This window comes from Mauremys reevesii, linkage group 18 (assembly GCF_016161935.1).
Source record: "Mauremys reevesii isolate NIE-2019 linkage group 18, ASM1616193v1, whole genome shotgun sequence".
Taxonomy (NCBI): Eukaryota; Metazoa; Chordata; order Testudines; family Geoemydidae; genus Mauremys; species Mauremys reevesii.
Window position 1 is genome coordinate 31,862,268 of NC_052640.1, and position 16,627 is coordinate 31,878,894.

The 16,627-nt window shown below is 50.3% G+C and overlaps 1 protein-coding gene across 2 annotated transcripts in view; it reads left to right on the plus strand.

The window, feature by feature from the left end:
* The first annotated feature begins 5,743 nt into the window (after positions 1–5,743).
* TCN2 (transcobalamin 2) overlaps positions 5,744–16,627 on the plus strand; it is a 34,446-nt gene continuing 23,562 nt past the window's right edge. Inside the window, exons 1-2 of one of the 2 annotated variants that reach the window (XM_039505623.1) lie at positions 5,744–5,861; positions 8,038–8,106. In XM_039505623.1, the coding sequence (XP_039361557.1) occupies positions 8,040–8,106 (67 nt within the window). In that variant the 5' untranslated portion in view covers positions 5,744–5,861; positions 8,038–8,039. Of the gene's footprint in view, positions 5,862–7,872; positions 8,107–16,627 lie in introns of both variants that reach the window. The other variant, XM_039505624.1, reaches the window with a different exon arrangement.

The following is a 16,627-nucleotide window of genomic DNA, read 5'->3' on the forward strand; positions in this document are numbered from 1 at the left end:
CAACCTCACAGCCTCGTGCTTCTGACCGTCCGGGCGGTCGGAGTGCAGTGCGCGCGAGGCTGTGAGGTCGGTCCTCCCGCACTTCCCCCCCCGGGCAGGGGGCGAACCTGGCAGCCACGCTTCTGACCAGGCGCCTCCGTCTCCCGCTCCTCCTGCCTGGTGTACAGCGTCACTTCTGGGGCCGCTGAAGCAGGAAGCACTGGGCACGAGGCAGAGCCGGTAAGTGCAAGCGATGGGAGAGGCATCCGGCCTGGGCTCGAGCCGCAGCACGGGCTGGAGTCAGGGGGGTCCTTGGCTCAGAGAGGCTGGGCTCGGAGCTGGGATTCTGGGCTGGGGGGGGATGGGGTTAGAGGGGTGTCCGTCTCAGAGAGGCTGGGCTCGGAGCTGGAGGTCAGGGATGGGGGCTGGGGTCAGGGGGGTGTCCAGCTCAGAGGGGCTGGGCTCAGAGCTGGGGGTCAGGGCTGTGGAGGGGATTGGGTAAGGGGGGTGTCTGGCTCAGAGGAGCTGGGCTCAGACGTGGGGTCAGGGCTTCGGGGGGAGGGATGGGGTCAGGGGGGTGTCCGTCTCAGAGAGGCTGGGCTCGGAGCTGGAGGTCAGGGAGGGGGGGGGGTGGGGTCAGGGGGGTGGCCAGCTCAGAGGGGCTGGGATCAGAGCTGGGGGTCAGGGCTGTGGGGGGGATGGGGTCAGGGGGTGTCCGGTTCAGAGGAACTGGGCTCAGGGCTGGGGGCAGATGCCCGGCTCAGAGAGGCTTACCATGCTGCTTACCCCTGCCTCCCCCCTCTCCCGGAGCCTCAGCGCACCGCATCCAGGAGTGGCCCTGGACAGTGCTGCAGCAGCCTGGCTCCAGTGGGGCATGAGCTCGCAGCCCCACCCCCTTACCACACGGCTCTGAGCAGGAGGAGCTCAGGCCTAGCTGGAGCAACACCGCTGCAGAGCTGTCCAGGGCTGCTCCTGGAAACGGCACGCTGAGGTGCCGGGGGAAGGCGAAGGCAGAGGCGAGGTGGAGCCTCTGACATTCTCATGGGGGGCCCCCTGGGACAAATTGCCCCACTTGCCCCCTCCCCCACCCCCCACGGGTGGCCCTGCATGTGTGTGTTGCACCTGCCCTGTCCCGACTGCTGCCCGCTTCCCTGGTCCAGGGACCTTACCCCTCCCTGGCCCCTATCACACTGCTTTCCCCCCATCCCAGGCTCCCTGCGGCCTCTGTGTTTGTGTGTTGGACAGTCACATCCTATCCCTTCACACTGCCCCCTTTCCTCTCCCTGGCTGAGTTCATAGCCCCAGAAAATCCCTTCAAACTGTCCCCCTTTTCCCCTCCCCTTCTTTCATGGAGGGATGATGAACCAAGAGGGTGGGTGGACAGGTAGTGGCGGTGAGGCTTTATACTTGGGCGGGGGGGGGTTGAGGAGGCGAGCGGTGAGTTGGTGGCTAGAGGGAGGCATCCATTTTCAGTATTTTAATTTTTGGTACTGCTGTGTGCAGTAATATAATGACCCTTGGGGGGTTGAAGAGGGGTGTAATGGTGGGGCCGAGCAGGGAGAGGGCGGGTCCCATTTTACTGCTGTTATCTGGTTACCCTATGCGTGCCATTTCTTTCCCCCTCTACAGGCTTCCACACACTGTCAGTGCCTTGCTAGTGTGCCACGCGCCATAAGATATCTCTTCTCTTTGTGTGTGACTGTGACTGTTTCCCTTGTGTATGAATTTATTCAACAAAATTTTGAGCTTCATAATGGCTACCATGAGTGAAAAGAAAAAGAGAAAAATAGAATCAGAGCACAGAGTTTTCAACACTGAATGGATGAATAAATACTTATGTACTGTTTCCAAAGACAAAATACTGTGCCTTGTGTGTCGTGAAACGTTAGTCGTTCTGAAAGAATACAACCTTCGGCGGCACTTTGAAATGAAACATCCCAGTCTTGCCAAATTGAACCCAAATGAAAAAATAATTAAAGCAGCCAGTTTAGAGAAAAACCTTAGTGGAGAACAGCACATTTTCAAGAAAGTGAGCACTGAGAACGATACGGTTACTAAAGTAAGCTTTCAGATTTCTAAGGAAATTGCTGCTGCTGGGAAATGCTTCACAGAAGGCGAGTTTTTAAAAAAGTGTATGTTGATTGCTGTATCTGAGTTATGTCCAGAAAAGGGGAATATTTGAGAATATCAGTCTATCATGCATGACTGTACAGAGAAGACTAGCTGACATTTCTACCAATCTAAGTGATCAGTTAAAGCAGAGAGTCACTGAATTCTGCTTTTACTCCCTAGCTATGGATGAAAGCACCGATTTAAAAGACACCGCCCAACTTCTTATTTTTATTAGAGGTATTGATAAAAACTTTGAAATTACTGAAGAACTTGTTGGCATGTGCTCCATGACGGGTCGCACAACCGGAAAAGAAATCTCCAGTGAAGTGATAAAGTGCATGAATGATAAATTGGGATTAGATTTCACAAACTTGGTGGCCATTTGTACTGATGGTGTTCCAGCTATGTGCGGGAAAAAATGTTGGAGCAGTTAGTCTTCTTGAAGAATTTATCGGGAGACAAATAACCAAACATCACTGCATTATACATCAGCAAGTTTTGTGTAGCAAAGTCTTAAAATTTTAGCATGTAATGTCAGTGGTAGTTTCCATTGTAAACTACATCCGTTCTAGAGGACTAAAACATAGGACATTTCGAGCCTTTCTTGAAGGGGAAGACACCAAGTGCAGCAACTTAATCTACCATGCAGAAGTGAGGTGGTTGAGTCAAGGAAGAGTGCTCCAGCGTTTCGTTGCTTTGAAAGAGGAGATAGCAAAATTCCTAGAAAATGGGCCAATAAAATTCCCAGAGCTTGAAAATGAGTCCTGGAATCAAGATCTTTTTCTTTTGTGATATTACAGCCACCTGAATGATCTCAACATTCAACTTCAGGGAAAAAAATCAACATATATGTCAAATGTGTGCAGCAGTGAAAGCTTTCAAAATGAAATTGAAACTTTTCAGAAGTCAGCTGTCAAAAGGTGAAATGTGTCCCTTTCCCACTTGTGCACAGCATATCCCTCAGCACAAACACGCCGAGTTAGGAGAAAAATACGCAAAGCACATCAATCTTTTGATTGAAGAATTTGACAGAAGACTTACTTTGTCTAAAGATGATGACATCCAGTTGAAGCTGATTGAAGATCCCTTTTCTGTGGATCCAGAGGAAGTGTCACTAGATTTGCAGTTGGAGGTTATTCAATGTTTGGCAGTTTACCGAAATAAGCACAGAGAAAGCAGCCTGCGGGACTTCTACAAAAGTCTGGACGATGAAAAATACAAGAATCTTATTGAAGTTGCACTGAAAACGTTCAGCATTTTTGGAAGCACTTACATATGTGAACAAACATTTTCCATCATGAACGTGAATAAAAACAAGCAACGTTCTTCTCTGACAACCATTTGGAAGACATTATGAAAATATCCACTTCAAATATGACCCCCGAATATGACAAGCTTGTTGCCGGAAAGAGATGTAATATCTCTCATTAAATTTGCAAGGTAATTATGAAAAGTACAAAAGGTTTCTTTCAACGGAACAGGAGTTCTTCATTTTTCCATGATTCATAAAAAAAATTAAAATTTAAAAAATGGTTTGCTTTATTAAGAATTTTTCAATTAAAGTATCACTCCCCCCCCCTCCCAAAAACCCCCTTCCTTTTCAGCCCACAGCTGTTTCGGCGGGGCGGCACTGGGGAAGGAGGGTTTGTTTCCACGGTGCAGGCGGCACTGGGGTGGGGGATGTGTTGTGGGGGGTGTAGCAGGGTGGTTACCCCCCTCCTGCCCTGAAGGGCTTAAAACAGCCCTGGGGGAGGGCTGTGGCAGGGGAAAAGCTGAGCTGATTGGGGAAGCCTCCCCAGCTGGCCTGTATAAAAAGGCTGTGGGCCAGAGGACCAGAGGAAGTCTCTCTCTGCTTGTAGAGAGAGAGAGAAGGGTCTGGCTGCTAGGGACCTGAGCAGGGTACGGGGAGTGGAGCAGGGCTGGGGGAAGGCTAGAGGAGCTGGGGAGCTCCAGCCTGGAAAACCCCCAAGCTGCGGACCTAGCTAAGGGCCTGTCATAGGTTTATTCCCCACTTTGAACTTTAGCGTCCACAAGATGGGGACCTGCATGGGCTCCTCTAAACTTAAATCCTAGTTTAGATCTGGTACACTGCCACCAGCTAGAAATTCCAGTGTCTAGCACACTCCCTGTTCCCCCAAACTTTCCCTGGGGAACACAGATCCCAACTTCCTTGGATCTTAAGACAAAGGGAAATAATCCATTCCGCCCACCTTCTTCCCCCTCCCCTAGTCCTTGGGAGAGATCACCTCAGATTCAAACTCCTTGAATCAAAACAAAGAGGGATTCACTTTTCCCCCCTCCCCTTCCCCTGAAAATCCAAACAAGGGAAGAAATCAATCAAGTTCTAAAAAGAAAAGGATTTTATTAAAAGAAAGAAAGAAAGCACACTATCTTTATAACACCAAGATGGAAAATATACAGGGTCTAGCTATAAACCTGGAGAGACTTCTCCCCCCTTCTTTCTCAGAATAATCAAAGTAACAGCAAACAGAAATAAAGATATTTCTCCAGCCAACACACAATTGCAAATGCAGAAATTAATTATAAGACTAATCTGCCTTTCTAATACTCACTATACTGGATAGTAGGAAATACTTCAGGAAAACTTGGAGAACTTGAAGATATGTCTGGCCTCTCTTAGATCCAAAAAAAGAACGGCAACCCAAACAAAGAACACAGACAAAGACTTCCCTCCACAGAGATTTGAAATTATCTTGTCCCTTGAGTGGTCCTCTGGTCAGGTGTTCATCAGGTTACTGAGCTTGTTAACCCTTTACAGGTAAAAGAGACCTTAATCCTTAACTATCTGTTTATGACAGGGCCTAAGACCAGTACCAGGGCTGCAGAGGGGCAGCCCAACTATAGAGGGAGGCAGCAGGTCCAAACCCAACCTTGCCTGTAATGAGTGGCTGATATACTGCAGTCTGCCCCAGGGCGCGGGGGCTAGTTGGTGACTGGCAGTAGCTTATACTGAGGTGAGGTGGGGATTAGAGGATTGGGGGTTCCCCAGAGAGGGGAGACCCAGAGCCAGAGTATGGGGGTATTGCCAGGGGGCAGCACCCCAGATCAAAGGGCACCAGAGTCCAGGAGGGACACAGAGCCAGCGGCAGTGGGACACCGGCCTGCAGAGGGCACTCCAACAGCTGGATGAGCTAATTCCCAAGAAGACCAGCAGGTGGCGCCGCCGCCGGGGCGAGTCCTGCTTGCTTACACAGGGGCTGGGTGGTGCTGGGGGAGGGGGTGTTTCAGTACGGCCGGGGGGGTTCGGCCCTCAGCTATTTTCTTTGGAGTACTATGGCCCTCACCGCTTTATGAGTTGTGCAGGCCTGTTTTAGACTTACTGCCGGAGCTCACAGTTGACCCTTGAGCAGTTATGGTCCTACTGATTCTGAATTTCGGGCTCCATCTGTTGGGGGAAGAGTTATTTCTTTTAAATTCTAGGTGAAGTTCTAAATGATCTGGGAACAGACTTAATCTAAACCCAGGACTAGAATTCAGGCTATTTTGAATCTTTTTCCTTTGATTTTATTAATAATCAAACCCATTAGGACCTTTTATTAGGTCCTTGCCCCCAGTTTTCCATTCCAGAACTCCTGCTGCCCTGAGCTCTCTTCTCCCCGTGCTTCCCCAGCACTACAGCAAACAGCTGACTCCAGCAGCTGAGCTAGGGGGAGAGGTCACATGACCACAACAGGAAAAAAAGAGTGAAGAACAATACCTTGCTCAGCCTTTGTTCTGCCTCCAGGATCTCTGCAGCGCAAGTAACCAGGGTAAGATGCCAGCCAGCCTGCTTTTAGAACAGCTAGTTTTGGGACCCCCCCTGTCCAAAATCCCAAGACTGAAGCATTTAGGGGCAGAAAGACCCCCCCCCCAACACAATGGGAACTGCTGTATTATTGCAACTAGTTTTAGAGCCACTCAGGCTAGCAGACTAGTTCCAGGTCAGAAGACCCTAGGCTTTAGTCAGAACTCCAGGCAGCCCAGGATTTTCAGGGAAGATCCCATTATCGGGTGTAACTTTTGCCCCCTGCTCGTTTTGTTTACGAGCAAGACAGGCAGATTTCCGTCCTTCTCTGGGTCCTAAAGACCAACGGTCTTCTCAGGGCTGGTGTTTGCAGTGCACATGCTTTGTTACACATTTAGCACGTCTTCTGGTTTTGTTCCAGCAGGATGAAGCCCAGCAGAGGTGATGAAATGTTATATGGCTGCTTCTATGAACCTCTCTTATTGGCACTAGTGGCTGGGCCGCTCTTGTCCAGTCCGGTGGGGAAACCTGCAGCAGGAGAATAGTAAAGCTTTAGAGGTTGAATCGCTCCAAGTGTCTATGGCACCATAGCATCTGGAGCAGGAATTTTCTGGCCCACAGAAAGGGAAGGGGACCTGGCTTCTTTACAAGGAGAGTGTTCCCAGATCCTGTGAGTTTGGGGAAGCTCTGGAGAATCCATGCAGCAGGCCAGCCCTTATCCGAGCCCTCCCTTTATGGGCAGTTGTGTTATTACAGGCTGCAGAAGCAGACAAGGAACCCATGCACCAGCTCCTAGTGGGCAGACAGAATAGAGCAAAATACAATGGTGATAACTGCTATATAAAAATCTTAATGGAATTAGTGCTGACACCTATGAGTCCACTGTTTCCTCCTGGCCATTCCCCTCCCTTGATGACCCCGACCATGCAATGTTTGCATAGCCTGGAGAAGGGCAGACATTGCCCCAAAGAAGAGTGAATCCCTTAAACAATTAAAATGCACCAATACTCGTCACTTGCTGAATACTGGCCTGGCCTGACTGTTAGGAGTGTTTGCAGTTCCATGTCTCTAGTACTCGGAACACGTGTCATCAGCTGTGTCTGCATAATCTGCTGCAGCTTTATTTAGGGGTCTAGATGTGAGGACAGTAAAAGGAGCCTTCTGTGCCCATCACGCCTGCCAGAACTGCCAGCAGCTGATGAGCTCTGAGGCCAGTGAGAGGGATGGCTACTGTTCAGGAGGGCCAGGGAGGGTGTGCATCTGGGTAGAGATTGGGTTTAATACTACCTGAGAGATCCACAGTCAGTGGGGCTGAACTTCAGGTTTATTGGGTTAACAACTATAAATAGTGAGCCAAATGCTGCAGTCAGTTACACCTGACCCAGAGATGCTCCCTGGACTTCAGTAACTGGAGTTCTATCCCATAACTGAGGCCAGGATTCAGCCCACTGTTCCCTTAGCATGTGCATAACCCCAGTGCTATTGGTGGCCATGAATGATCCAGCCATTTTTGCTTGTTCCTGATGCTATTTCCAGGTGTCTGTCCTAGCCCTTTCAGAGCTGGGGGTGGGCATCCTTGGGATGCAGCAGTTTCCTAGATCTGGGACATGGAAATGGTTTGAGTAGCTCTTTCCCCCTCCTCAGCTCCACGTCCCTCATACCCAGCACCAAGAGCTTCTCTAGCAGTTCACAGGCATTCAGCAGGCCGGACTCTCCCCTCACACTTGTGTAAATCAGGAGTAGCTCCCATGAAGTTACACCAGTGTGAAACTGACTCGCTTGTCAGGGCTGTCTGACCCTGCATTGTTCTGCTGTTGTTTGCCCAGGAGAAGGGGCTGAAAGCCCCAGCCCGCCTGGTTAAGATGTCCAACATACTATCTGTACGAGGACAGGAGACTGTCCCTTAGGGCGGATGACCAGGAGAGTGCAAAAAGAAGCAGGAAAGAAAAGCAGTTGCACCTCCTTGCAGCTTTAGCTCTCTGGGTTTCTCTTCATTTCCCACTCAGCCAAAGTCCTTTCTCTTTCTGCTGACTTAGCCCCTGAACCCGAGCAGAGGATCCTGTTGCGACACTTCTCTGGTTTAATCAGTGACCTCAAAGGAATTGGCTCAGCACTGCAGTCGCCAGGCTCTGCAGATCAGTGTGTGGTCTCCCTACCAGGGCTTTGATCACCTCTCCCCACTGCCTTCTCTCCTACTGCAGATATGGAGCCCAGGATGTTGCAGCTCCTTTTCGTCCTCCATGTCTTGGCCCTCCCAGTCCAGCTCTGTGGTGAGTACAGAAGCTTTCTACATACATTCTTCCTGTACCATGAGACTTTTAAAGGCTCCTCACTTCCGCTCAATGCATGCATCGATTAATACATGCAGACCCCCACTAGGGTAGATGGAAGCACCTCTTGTCTTCCCATTAAAAATAAACCATTGCTGAGTATTGGTGCTGCAGTAAGGAGTGCTCTTCCCTGTAAGTCAGTATTGAAGCAATGCTAGGAAGTCCTTGGGCTGCTGAACATATGTCACAAGACATAACAGAGCTCCTGAATGTTCGTGAGCATTGATGAGTCCAGATGGTTTTGTTGAGATCAAGGGTGTTAGCCCTGATATCCTCCTGACCAAATTCCCTTGTGGTTTTATGCCAGGTTTCATCACTTCCTGCTTTAAACTGTTGTGTAGTTTTGCTGTATACTAGGAAACAGATGCTGTCTTCTTCTCCAGAGGTGGCTGTTTTTCACTAGTGGGCGGCATGATTTGCATCTTCTGGGATTGTTCATGATGGAAAGCATTGTATAAATGCTAGGCGTTTTTCTCTTGGCTAAGAACGAGCTTGAACTTCCCGACAGAGCCCCGGTCTGCCTGTGAGCAGCCCTAGGTTCCTGCATGTCTGCAGTCACTGGAGGAGTATTGCATATACTTGTTTCAGCTTCTCTCTTCCAAGTAGTTTCTCTTTGGTGCTTGTGTCTGGCTCACTTGGTTTTTATTTCCTCTCCATTTCCTGGAGTGATGACGGTTTTCCTCTGAGCTGCAGGAGATGAAAGGCCCTCAGATACCATGGCAATAGGCACCATGTACAGCCCTGGATAAAAACGGTGCAGACAAGCTCAGGGCATGGCTACACTTGCAGATGTAGAGAGCTTTGAGTTAAACCAGCCTTTGCAGAGCACAATAGGGAAAGCGCTGCAGTCTGTCCACACTGACAGCTTCAAGTGCACTGGCATGGCCACATTTGCAGCACTTGCAGCGGCATTGGGAGTGGTGCATTATGGGCAACTATCCCAGCATGCAAGTGGCTGCAACGTACTTTTCAAATGGGGGTGGGGTGGGGGAGTGTGACAGGGAGTGTGTTGTGTGTATGTGGGGGGGAGAGTGGGTTTTTTGGGGGCTGAGAGCATGTCAGCATGCTGTCTTGTAAGTTCATACAGCTGCAGACATCCCACCCCCAGCATTCCACAGTATTGGCTTGCATGCCATCTGTCAGAAATGGAGCTTTGAAAGGGCATTTCTGCATTCCTACAGGAGTTCAAAACAGTGACAAGAGTGGCCACTTGACTTAAGGGATTATGGGACGTTTCTGGAGACCGATCAGAGTTCAGTAACACAACACCTCGTTCACACTGACGCCCGGGCGTTGTAGCCAAGGCGCAGCAAACCATTCCACTTGCCGAGGTGGAGAACCAGCAGCCATAGGCAGCAGGTTTGTATAATTTTTGGTGGGGCCCAAAATGGTGGTGCCCCCCCGCTCCCGCCCTGTAAGCCGATATAAAATGAAGCTACAACGCGTCAGTGCCACAAGATTACAAGGGTCAATTAAAAGTGGAAAGTCAGAAGCAGCACTTGCCTACTTCAATATATTATACTTTGTTGTACCTGTTGTGATGAAGTGGGAATGTTCTTAATGTTTTCTCTGAATACTGTGTGGGTGCCTCAGTTTCCCCTGCAAGGTGCCAACTGAAGGTGTTGGGGATAAAGAAATCAGGTGGCCTCCTGGTCTGGAAGAGACACAAAGGCCAGAGGGACTGTCAGTTTGGAGCTGGCTGGGGAAATAGAGAGGCACCCAGAACTCATGGACCTGACTGAGGGGTCCTGTTTTCTGTACCTACAAGCTCTGTTTTAGACTGTGTTCCTGTCATCTAATAAGCCTCCTGTATTACCAACTGACCGAGAGTCACATCTGACTGTGGAGTTGGGGTGCAGGACCCTCTAGCTTCCCTAGGAGCCCCACCTGTGTGGACAGTGCATGCTGAATGCTCTGAGGTCAGACCCAGGAAGGTGTAAGCTTCTTGCCCTGGAGACAATATGCTCAGAGAGAGGAGGCTCCCCAAGAGTCCTGACTGGCTTTGTATGGAGTAGTTCTAGAGCAGGGGTCACCAACCTTTCAGCAGTGGTGTACTGAGTTTTCATGTATACACTCTAATTTAAGGCTTCATGTGCCAGTAATCATAGATTATTAGGGTTGGAAGGTACCTCAGGAGATCATCTAGTCCAGTCCCCTAATGGCCCCCTCAAGGACTGAACTCACAACTCTCAGTTTAGCAAGCTAATGCTCAAACCACTGAACTATCCGTCCCCCCAATACAGTTGACTGTTTTTTAGAAGGTCTCTCTCTTAGTCTATAATATATAACAACTACTGTTATATGTAAAGTAAACAAGGCTTTCAAAATGTTTCAGAAGCTTTATTTAAAATTAAATTAAAATGCAGATCTTATTAGTTTACTGTGATCCTTGCCCTTGCTTTTCCTTGTTGAGTTTTCCAATGTCTGGTGGCACCTATTTAGATACTTTAAGTTGCACACAGGCTTCTGAGTTATAAATTGATAACGGCTGGCAGGAGGTCAGCGGCTGGAACCCCAGATTGGCAACTGAGGTGAGTGGAACTGGCGGCCGGTAGGGCTGAGCAGGGCTGGAAGCCTGGACCCTGTGTGGCAGGAGGTCTGCGCTGAAACTCCAACTGGAAGCAAGGTGAGTGGGGCTGCGGGGACCCTGGCTAGTAAGGAGCCAGCAGAGGGAACCCCAGAGCGGCGGCGGGCTGAGCAGCTCAGCCTGCACCACATGCCATGAAAAATCAGCTTGCGGCCAACCCCTGTTCTAGAGCATCCCAGCATCCCCTTCCACACCATGCGCTTCCCAAAAGTCCGCACAGGGCACTAACTCTCCCTCCTCTCTGGCCTTTGTCTCTTTTCCAGGCGTTAGGAGGCCACCTGATCTCTCTGTTCTCCAACACCTTCAGTTGGCACCTTGCAGGAGAGCGGCCCAGGCCATCAGTTGCCTGGAGACAGGGTTTCAGCCATTCTCTGTGCAGACAGCTCACACTGTCCCTCTAGGGCTCTACAACAATCACACCCCCTTATCCCACCATCTAGAGCCTTAAGAAATGCATTGGGGAAACTGAGGCACACAGACAGTATTCAGAGACAACATTAAGCACATTCCCACTTCGTAACACCTGTATACGACCAGTTACATACTTTGAAGGGTGTAAAATAATCAAATATTGTGCTAAATACAATGATTCTCCAAACTGACCACCAAATTTAAGTTGCATGTTTTTCCCCTCAGGTGAGGGTTCTGGGGTGGGGCTGGGGATGAGGGGTTCACAGTGCAGGAGTGTGCTTGGTGCTGGGGGTGCAGGTTTTGGGGTGGGGCAGGGCTGAGGATGAGGAACTTGGGGTGCAGACAGGCTGCCCCAGGGCTAGGGCCAGAGAGGACTCCTCATCACCACCACTGGCAGCAGCAAGCTCCAGGGGAGGGACCCCTCCTCTGCCCGCCCCTACCCCCCAGAGCACACTCACTCTGCACCACAGTCACTCACTGCACATGCTCCTAGGGCCCCTCTCAGGTCCAGAAAGCTCACTCACCTCCCCTATGATGGGTACTGGGGGGGGGGGCGTTGCCATCACAGGTGGCCTTCCATGTTGCTGCCCCTCACCATAACTTCACTGTGGGTGGGGCTGCCCCTTGCCCAGCATGGGGCAGAAGTGGGGTAGGCAGGGTGGTGGTGGCTATGGGGCGGGGGAGCAGGGTGTCATAAAATTCACACAAGCCCCAGCTGCTCAGGTCTAGGAAGCCTCCCTCTCCCATCCCTCCTGTTGCGGGTGGGTTGGTGGGTGCTGGGGGAGGGGGCATTGCCTTCACATGTGGCTTCCTGCCTCCCCTGTGCAGCCTGCTGCGCCTCACTGGGGGTAGGAGTGGGGGCTGGGGCTGGGGCAGGGGGGGAATCATAGGGTCAAACACTCACGGAAGCAGCTGCTAAGGTGAGTGATGTCCGTCTCCTGGCCGGAAGTCCCCTTCGCGTCTCCTCCAGGTAGGGGCAGGGGAGGGGAGGGGAGCACAGCACGGCCCCCTCCACTCCCCTCCCTTCCCTGAGGTGCTGCTGCAGCAGCTAGCATTGCTCTGATGCTAATGCTGCAGCCCTTAGGCGGCGGCAGCAGCAGCAGGGGAGGGGAGGGGAGCACAACACAGCCCCCTCCACTCCCCTCCCCCTCCCGAGGTGCTACTACAGCAGCAGCTAGCATTGCTCTTTCTTATGCTAATGCTGCAGCTGTAGCCCTTAGGCTGCAGCAGCAGAAGGGAGAGAGACGCGCGCTGCTTGCTCTCTTTACATTCAGGCAAGGAAGCTCCGGGGAGGGGGGAGAAAATATTGGTGGAGCAGAGCCCCTGGTTATGAATATTCCTGGGGCTTTAGCCCCACGAGTCCATATGAGTTGGCGCCCATGCCAGCAGCGCCGTAGCTGTGGAGTCAGAGGGCTCTACGTGCCTTACCAGTGTGGACAGGGAGTGAGCTAGTGCGCCCAGGGCTCCTTTATTGCACTGTAACTCGCAAGTGTAGCCAAGCCCTTAGTGTTGCATTCCTTTTTTCACTGGAGTGCAGGGCATTTTATAGCTAACGCTAGGCCCCATGTGGGAGCAAGCTCTGCCCTTGGTGTGAGCAAACCACTTCTGTTGAAGGTTTATGTCCCTGCTTTATGTCCCTCTCCTCCTTCTCCACACCCTATGTTTTTTAAAGTTAATGTAATGCTCTGAGGTCCCTGGAGCCTATCTGTGCTCAGAGCAGACGCAGCATGGGGTGCGGCAATGGATGCCTCCCCCTTCCCAATGCCTAAATCCTGACCTGGAGGGACCTCCTTCCTCTAGTGGAATGTAGGGTGAAAGCCTGGCCCCACTGAAGTCATTGTGGGTTTTATTACTGAACAGGGGCCAGAGTTTCACCTTTTGGTTTCCATGTCTTCTTGACCCTTGGCCCCTCAGCTGAGAGTGCCAGCCAGGGTGCCTAGTAGTGCCAGTTATGATGCCCCCGGGGGTGAGGACACTTGTCCCCTACAGAGTTGTCCAAGACTCCCAATATTTTCATGCAGCCAGATGGGACCAACTTTGTCATTGCTTGCTTAGGACCAGATTCCAATGGGTGGCTTAGAGTCAGAAGGCTCCATATCTCCTTCTTGGTCCCCTCAGTCATACAGTCCTCTAGATTAGTAACATGCTTGTTTCATACCCGTGAGGCCATGTAGCAGGCACATTCCTTGGGTGCATTCAGCTCTTCAGTTGTTCTTTTAATTGTACATGGGCCATGACTGACGGCTTCTCTTCCTGCTGCCCCATGGTCAGAGTCTCTCTGAGAGGAATCCTGCTTTCCAAGGCTCAAATCAGGCTCTCTAAAATAAGACTCCTCTCTCTCCAGTAGCTGTGTGTTCCAGGAAAGACCTGTCCATGTGCAGCCAGAGCTACTGCTGCCTCCCTTTATTAGGGAACATATCTTCTTGTTCTCCCCCAAAGTACCTTCCCGCCCTGCTGAAACCAAAGCAACTGACCTTCCCAACCCAGACCAGAGTAGGGACAACCAGTCTGGATCCTGTCGATAAGCCATTGTTTCCTTCCCTCTCATGTGAACAGCCTCTAGCATCTGCAGGAGATGGGCTGTTAGGCCTGGTCTACACTGCGGGGGTTCCGAACTAAGGTACGCAAGTTCAGCTACGCGAATAGTGTAGCTGAACTCGAAGTACCTTAGTTCGAAGTACTTACCCGTCCTGACGGCACGGGATCGAAGTCCGCGGCTCCCCCGTCGACACCGCCACCGCCGTTCGCGGTGGTGGAGTTCCGGAGTCGATGGGAGCGCGTTCGGAGTTCGATATATCGCGTCTAGATGAGACGCGATATATCGAACTCCGAGAAGTCGATCGCTACCCGTCGATCCGGGCGGGTAGTATGGACGTACCCTTAGTGAGGCTGGCTTACTAAATAAGATTTAACAGACTGTATAAAGCACCAGCACCTGTGCTCCGTCCCTTCCAGGCCATCCATGAGTTTGGCCTCAAATTTAAGGTAAGGGCACAATTCTGAATTTGTAAAGTTTGAACCCAGAATGTTGGATTCCAGCCTAAGGACTCTGCTCTTAAGATTTTTACGTAAAAAACCCAACCCTTAGTGAGTTAGAGTTAGCAGGGACTGAACCAGCACCCTCCAGAGCTAGAGGCACGACTGCCTCTTGCCTGGGCTAAACCAGATCTCTGAGCAAGAATGCTGTCGCAGGCTCTTAAATCTCTCTGTGGTTCAGCCACTACATCGTGCCCCATTGCATGAGCCTGGGTTACATTTACATGAAAGCTTAGCCCTGGTTTATACTGCAAACAAGTGTTGGTATAACCACAAAAATCCACACCCTGAGCGACACACAGGTGCACCAACCTAACTCCTGGTGTAGGCAGTGCTCTGCTAACAGGAGGGCTACTCCTGCTGACACAGCTACCACCCAGAGCCATCCTTAAGCATATGCAGCATACGCAGCTGCATAGGGCACCCAAAAAATTGGGGCACCCCTGGGTCTTAGTGTCCACCCTTCCACCTCTTCCTATCTCTGTTCTAACCCTTCCTGCAGTCTCCCACAGGCAGGCTCCCACAGCTAGCTGCTACAGCCTGGTGAGTCTTCCTCCAGAGGGGATCTAGTAACTTAAAAGTGAAAGGTTTCGGAGTAGCAGCCGTGTTAGTCTGTATCCGCAAAAAGAACAGGAGTACTTGTGGCACCTTAGAGACTAACACATTTATTTGAGCATAAGCTTTTGTGGCCACAGAATGGAACATATAGTAAGAAGATAGAGATACAGAAAACATGAAAAGGTGGAAGTTGCCATACCAACTCTAAGAGGCTAATTAAGATGAGCTGTTATCAGCAGGAGAAGAAAAACTTTTGTAGTGATGATCAAGATGGCCCATTTCAGACAGTTGACAAGAAGGTGTGAGGATACTCAACATGGGGAAATAGATTCAATTTGTGTAATGACCCAGCCACTCCCAATCTCTATTCAAGCCCAAGTTAATGGTATCTAGTTTGCAAATTAATTCCAGTTCAGCAGTTTGTCATTGGAGTCTGTTTTTGAAGCTTTTTTGTTGCAAAATTGCCACCTTTAAGTCTGTTACTGAGTGACCAGAGAGGTTGACGTGTTCTCCTACTGGTTTTTGAATGTTATGATTCCTGATGTCAGATTTGTGTCCGTTTATTCTTTTGCGTAGAGACTGTCCGGTTTGGCCAATGTACATGGCAGAGGGGCATTGCTGGCACATCATGTCATATATCACATTGGTAGGTGTGCAGGTGAACGAGCCCCTGATGGTGTGGCTGATGTGATTAGGTCCTATGATGATGTCACATCATATCAATTACATCACCCATGCCATCAGGGGTGAAATTTCATAAACATGTCTGTCGTTATGGAGATCACACAAAGTAAATTAGTGTTCCCTTTTTCTAAAAGCAATGAACATTGTTATGAACACATTAAACCTCTGACTGATTAATTTAAAATAATGTCTTTGTTTCAGTCAGTTAAATAGGTAGTAATCTGGAATGGTTTAGGAGTACATTTAAAATATAAAATCAGCTTAGAAATACCGATTAAGAAAATCTAAAACAGAGAAGAGCTGCATCATACATTCCATAATATTTAATGCTGTATTCAACAAGACAGCTGACTTGCCCTTACTACAAAATTTTTGCAAATAGATCTCTGAGAAACTTCAGGGTATATCAAAAAACCTGTGACTGACAATTTTTTTTATTCCCAAATTTAGTGTTTTTAATTAAGTATCTTCTGCTTGTCCAGTCTTCACCATCTGGCATGCAGTAGAAAACATGTTCCATTTTCTTTAGAAAGAAATTGCAGAAGAGAGGTTTTTCAAATGTCATTTGCTTCATTTGAGTTCAGGGATTTGGCTGGAAGGGGGTGAGGAGGGAGACAGTGGGGAGAGGGCGGGGCCTGGGCAAGGGGGGTGGGGCCTGGGCAGAGCTGGAGTGGAGTATGGGTGTGGCCACAGGCAGAAGAGGTGGGCTGGGGAGCTGGCCTCCCCAAGTGGCAGCTTCACCCACTGCCCATGACACAGATAAGAGCGAGTTGGCTCCTGCACACCCAGTGCTCACTGCAGTCTCCTTAGGCAGGGGCCGTAGTCACAGCTGAACGCGTCGGCGCCGCACATTCTGCGTGAGGGAGAGGATACGGGCTCTCTGTGGGGAACTGTGACTCTCAGCCACCGTGAGGCGGGCTGGGTGGCTCAGTATCCTCTGTTGCCTCATCTTCCCACTGCCAGGCTGCGAGCCTGGGCTGCCATTGGGCATAGGGGCACCAGTTTAATAATACTGCGTAGGGCCCCATAAATCCTAAGGACGGCCCTGCTAGGTGGTTTAGGTGGTTTTGTAACGTCAGCAGCAGTGCTCTCTCCCATCGGCATAGAGTGGCTACGCGAGCGATCTTACAGCAGCACTGCTGCATCCGTAGAGGTGTGCCGCTGTAAGCTTGCTAGTGTAGACAT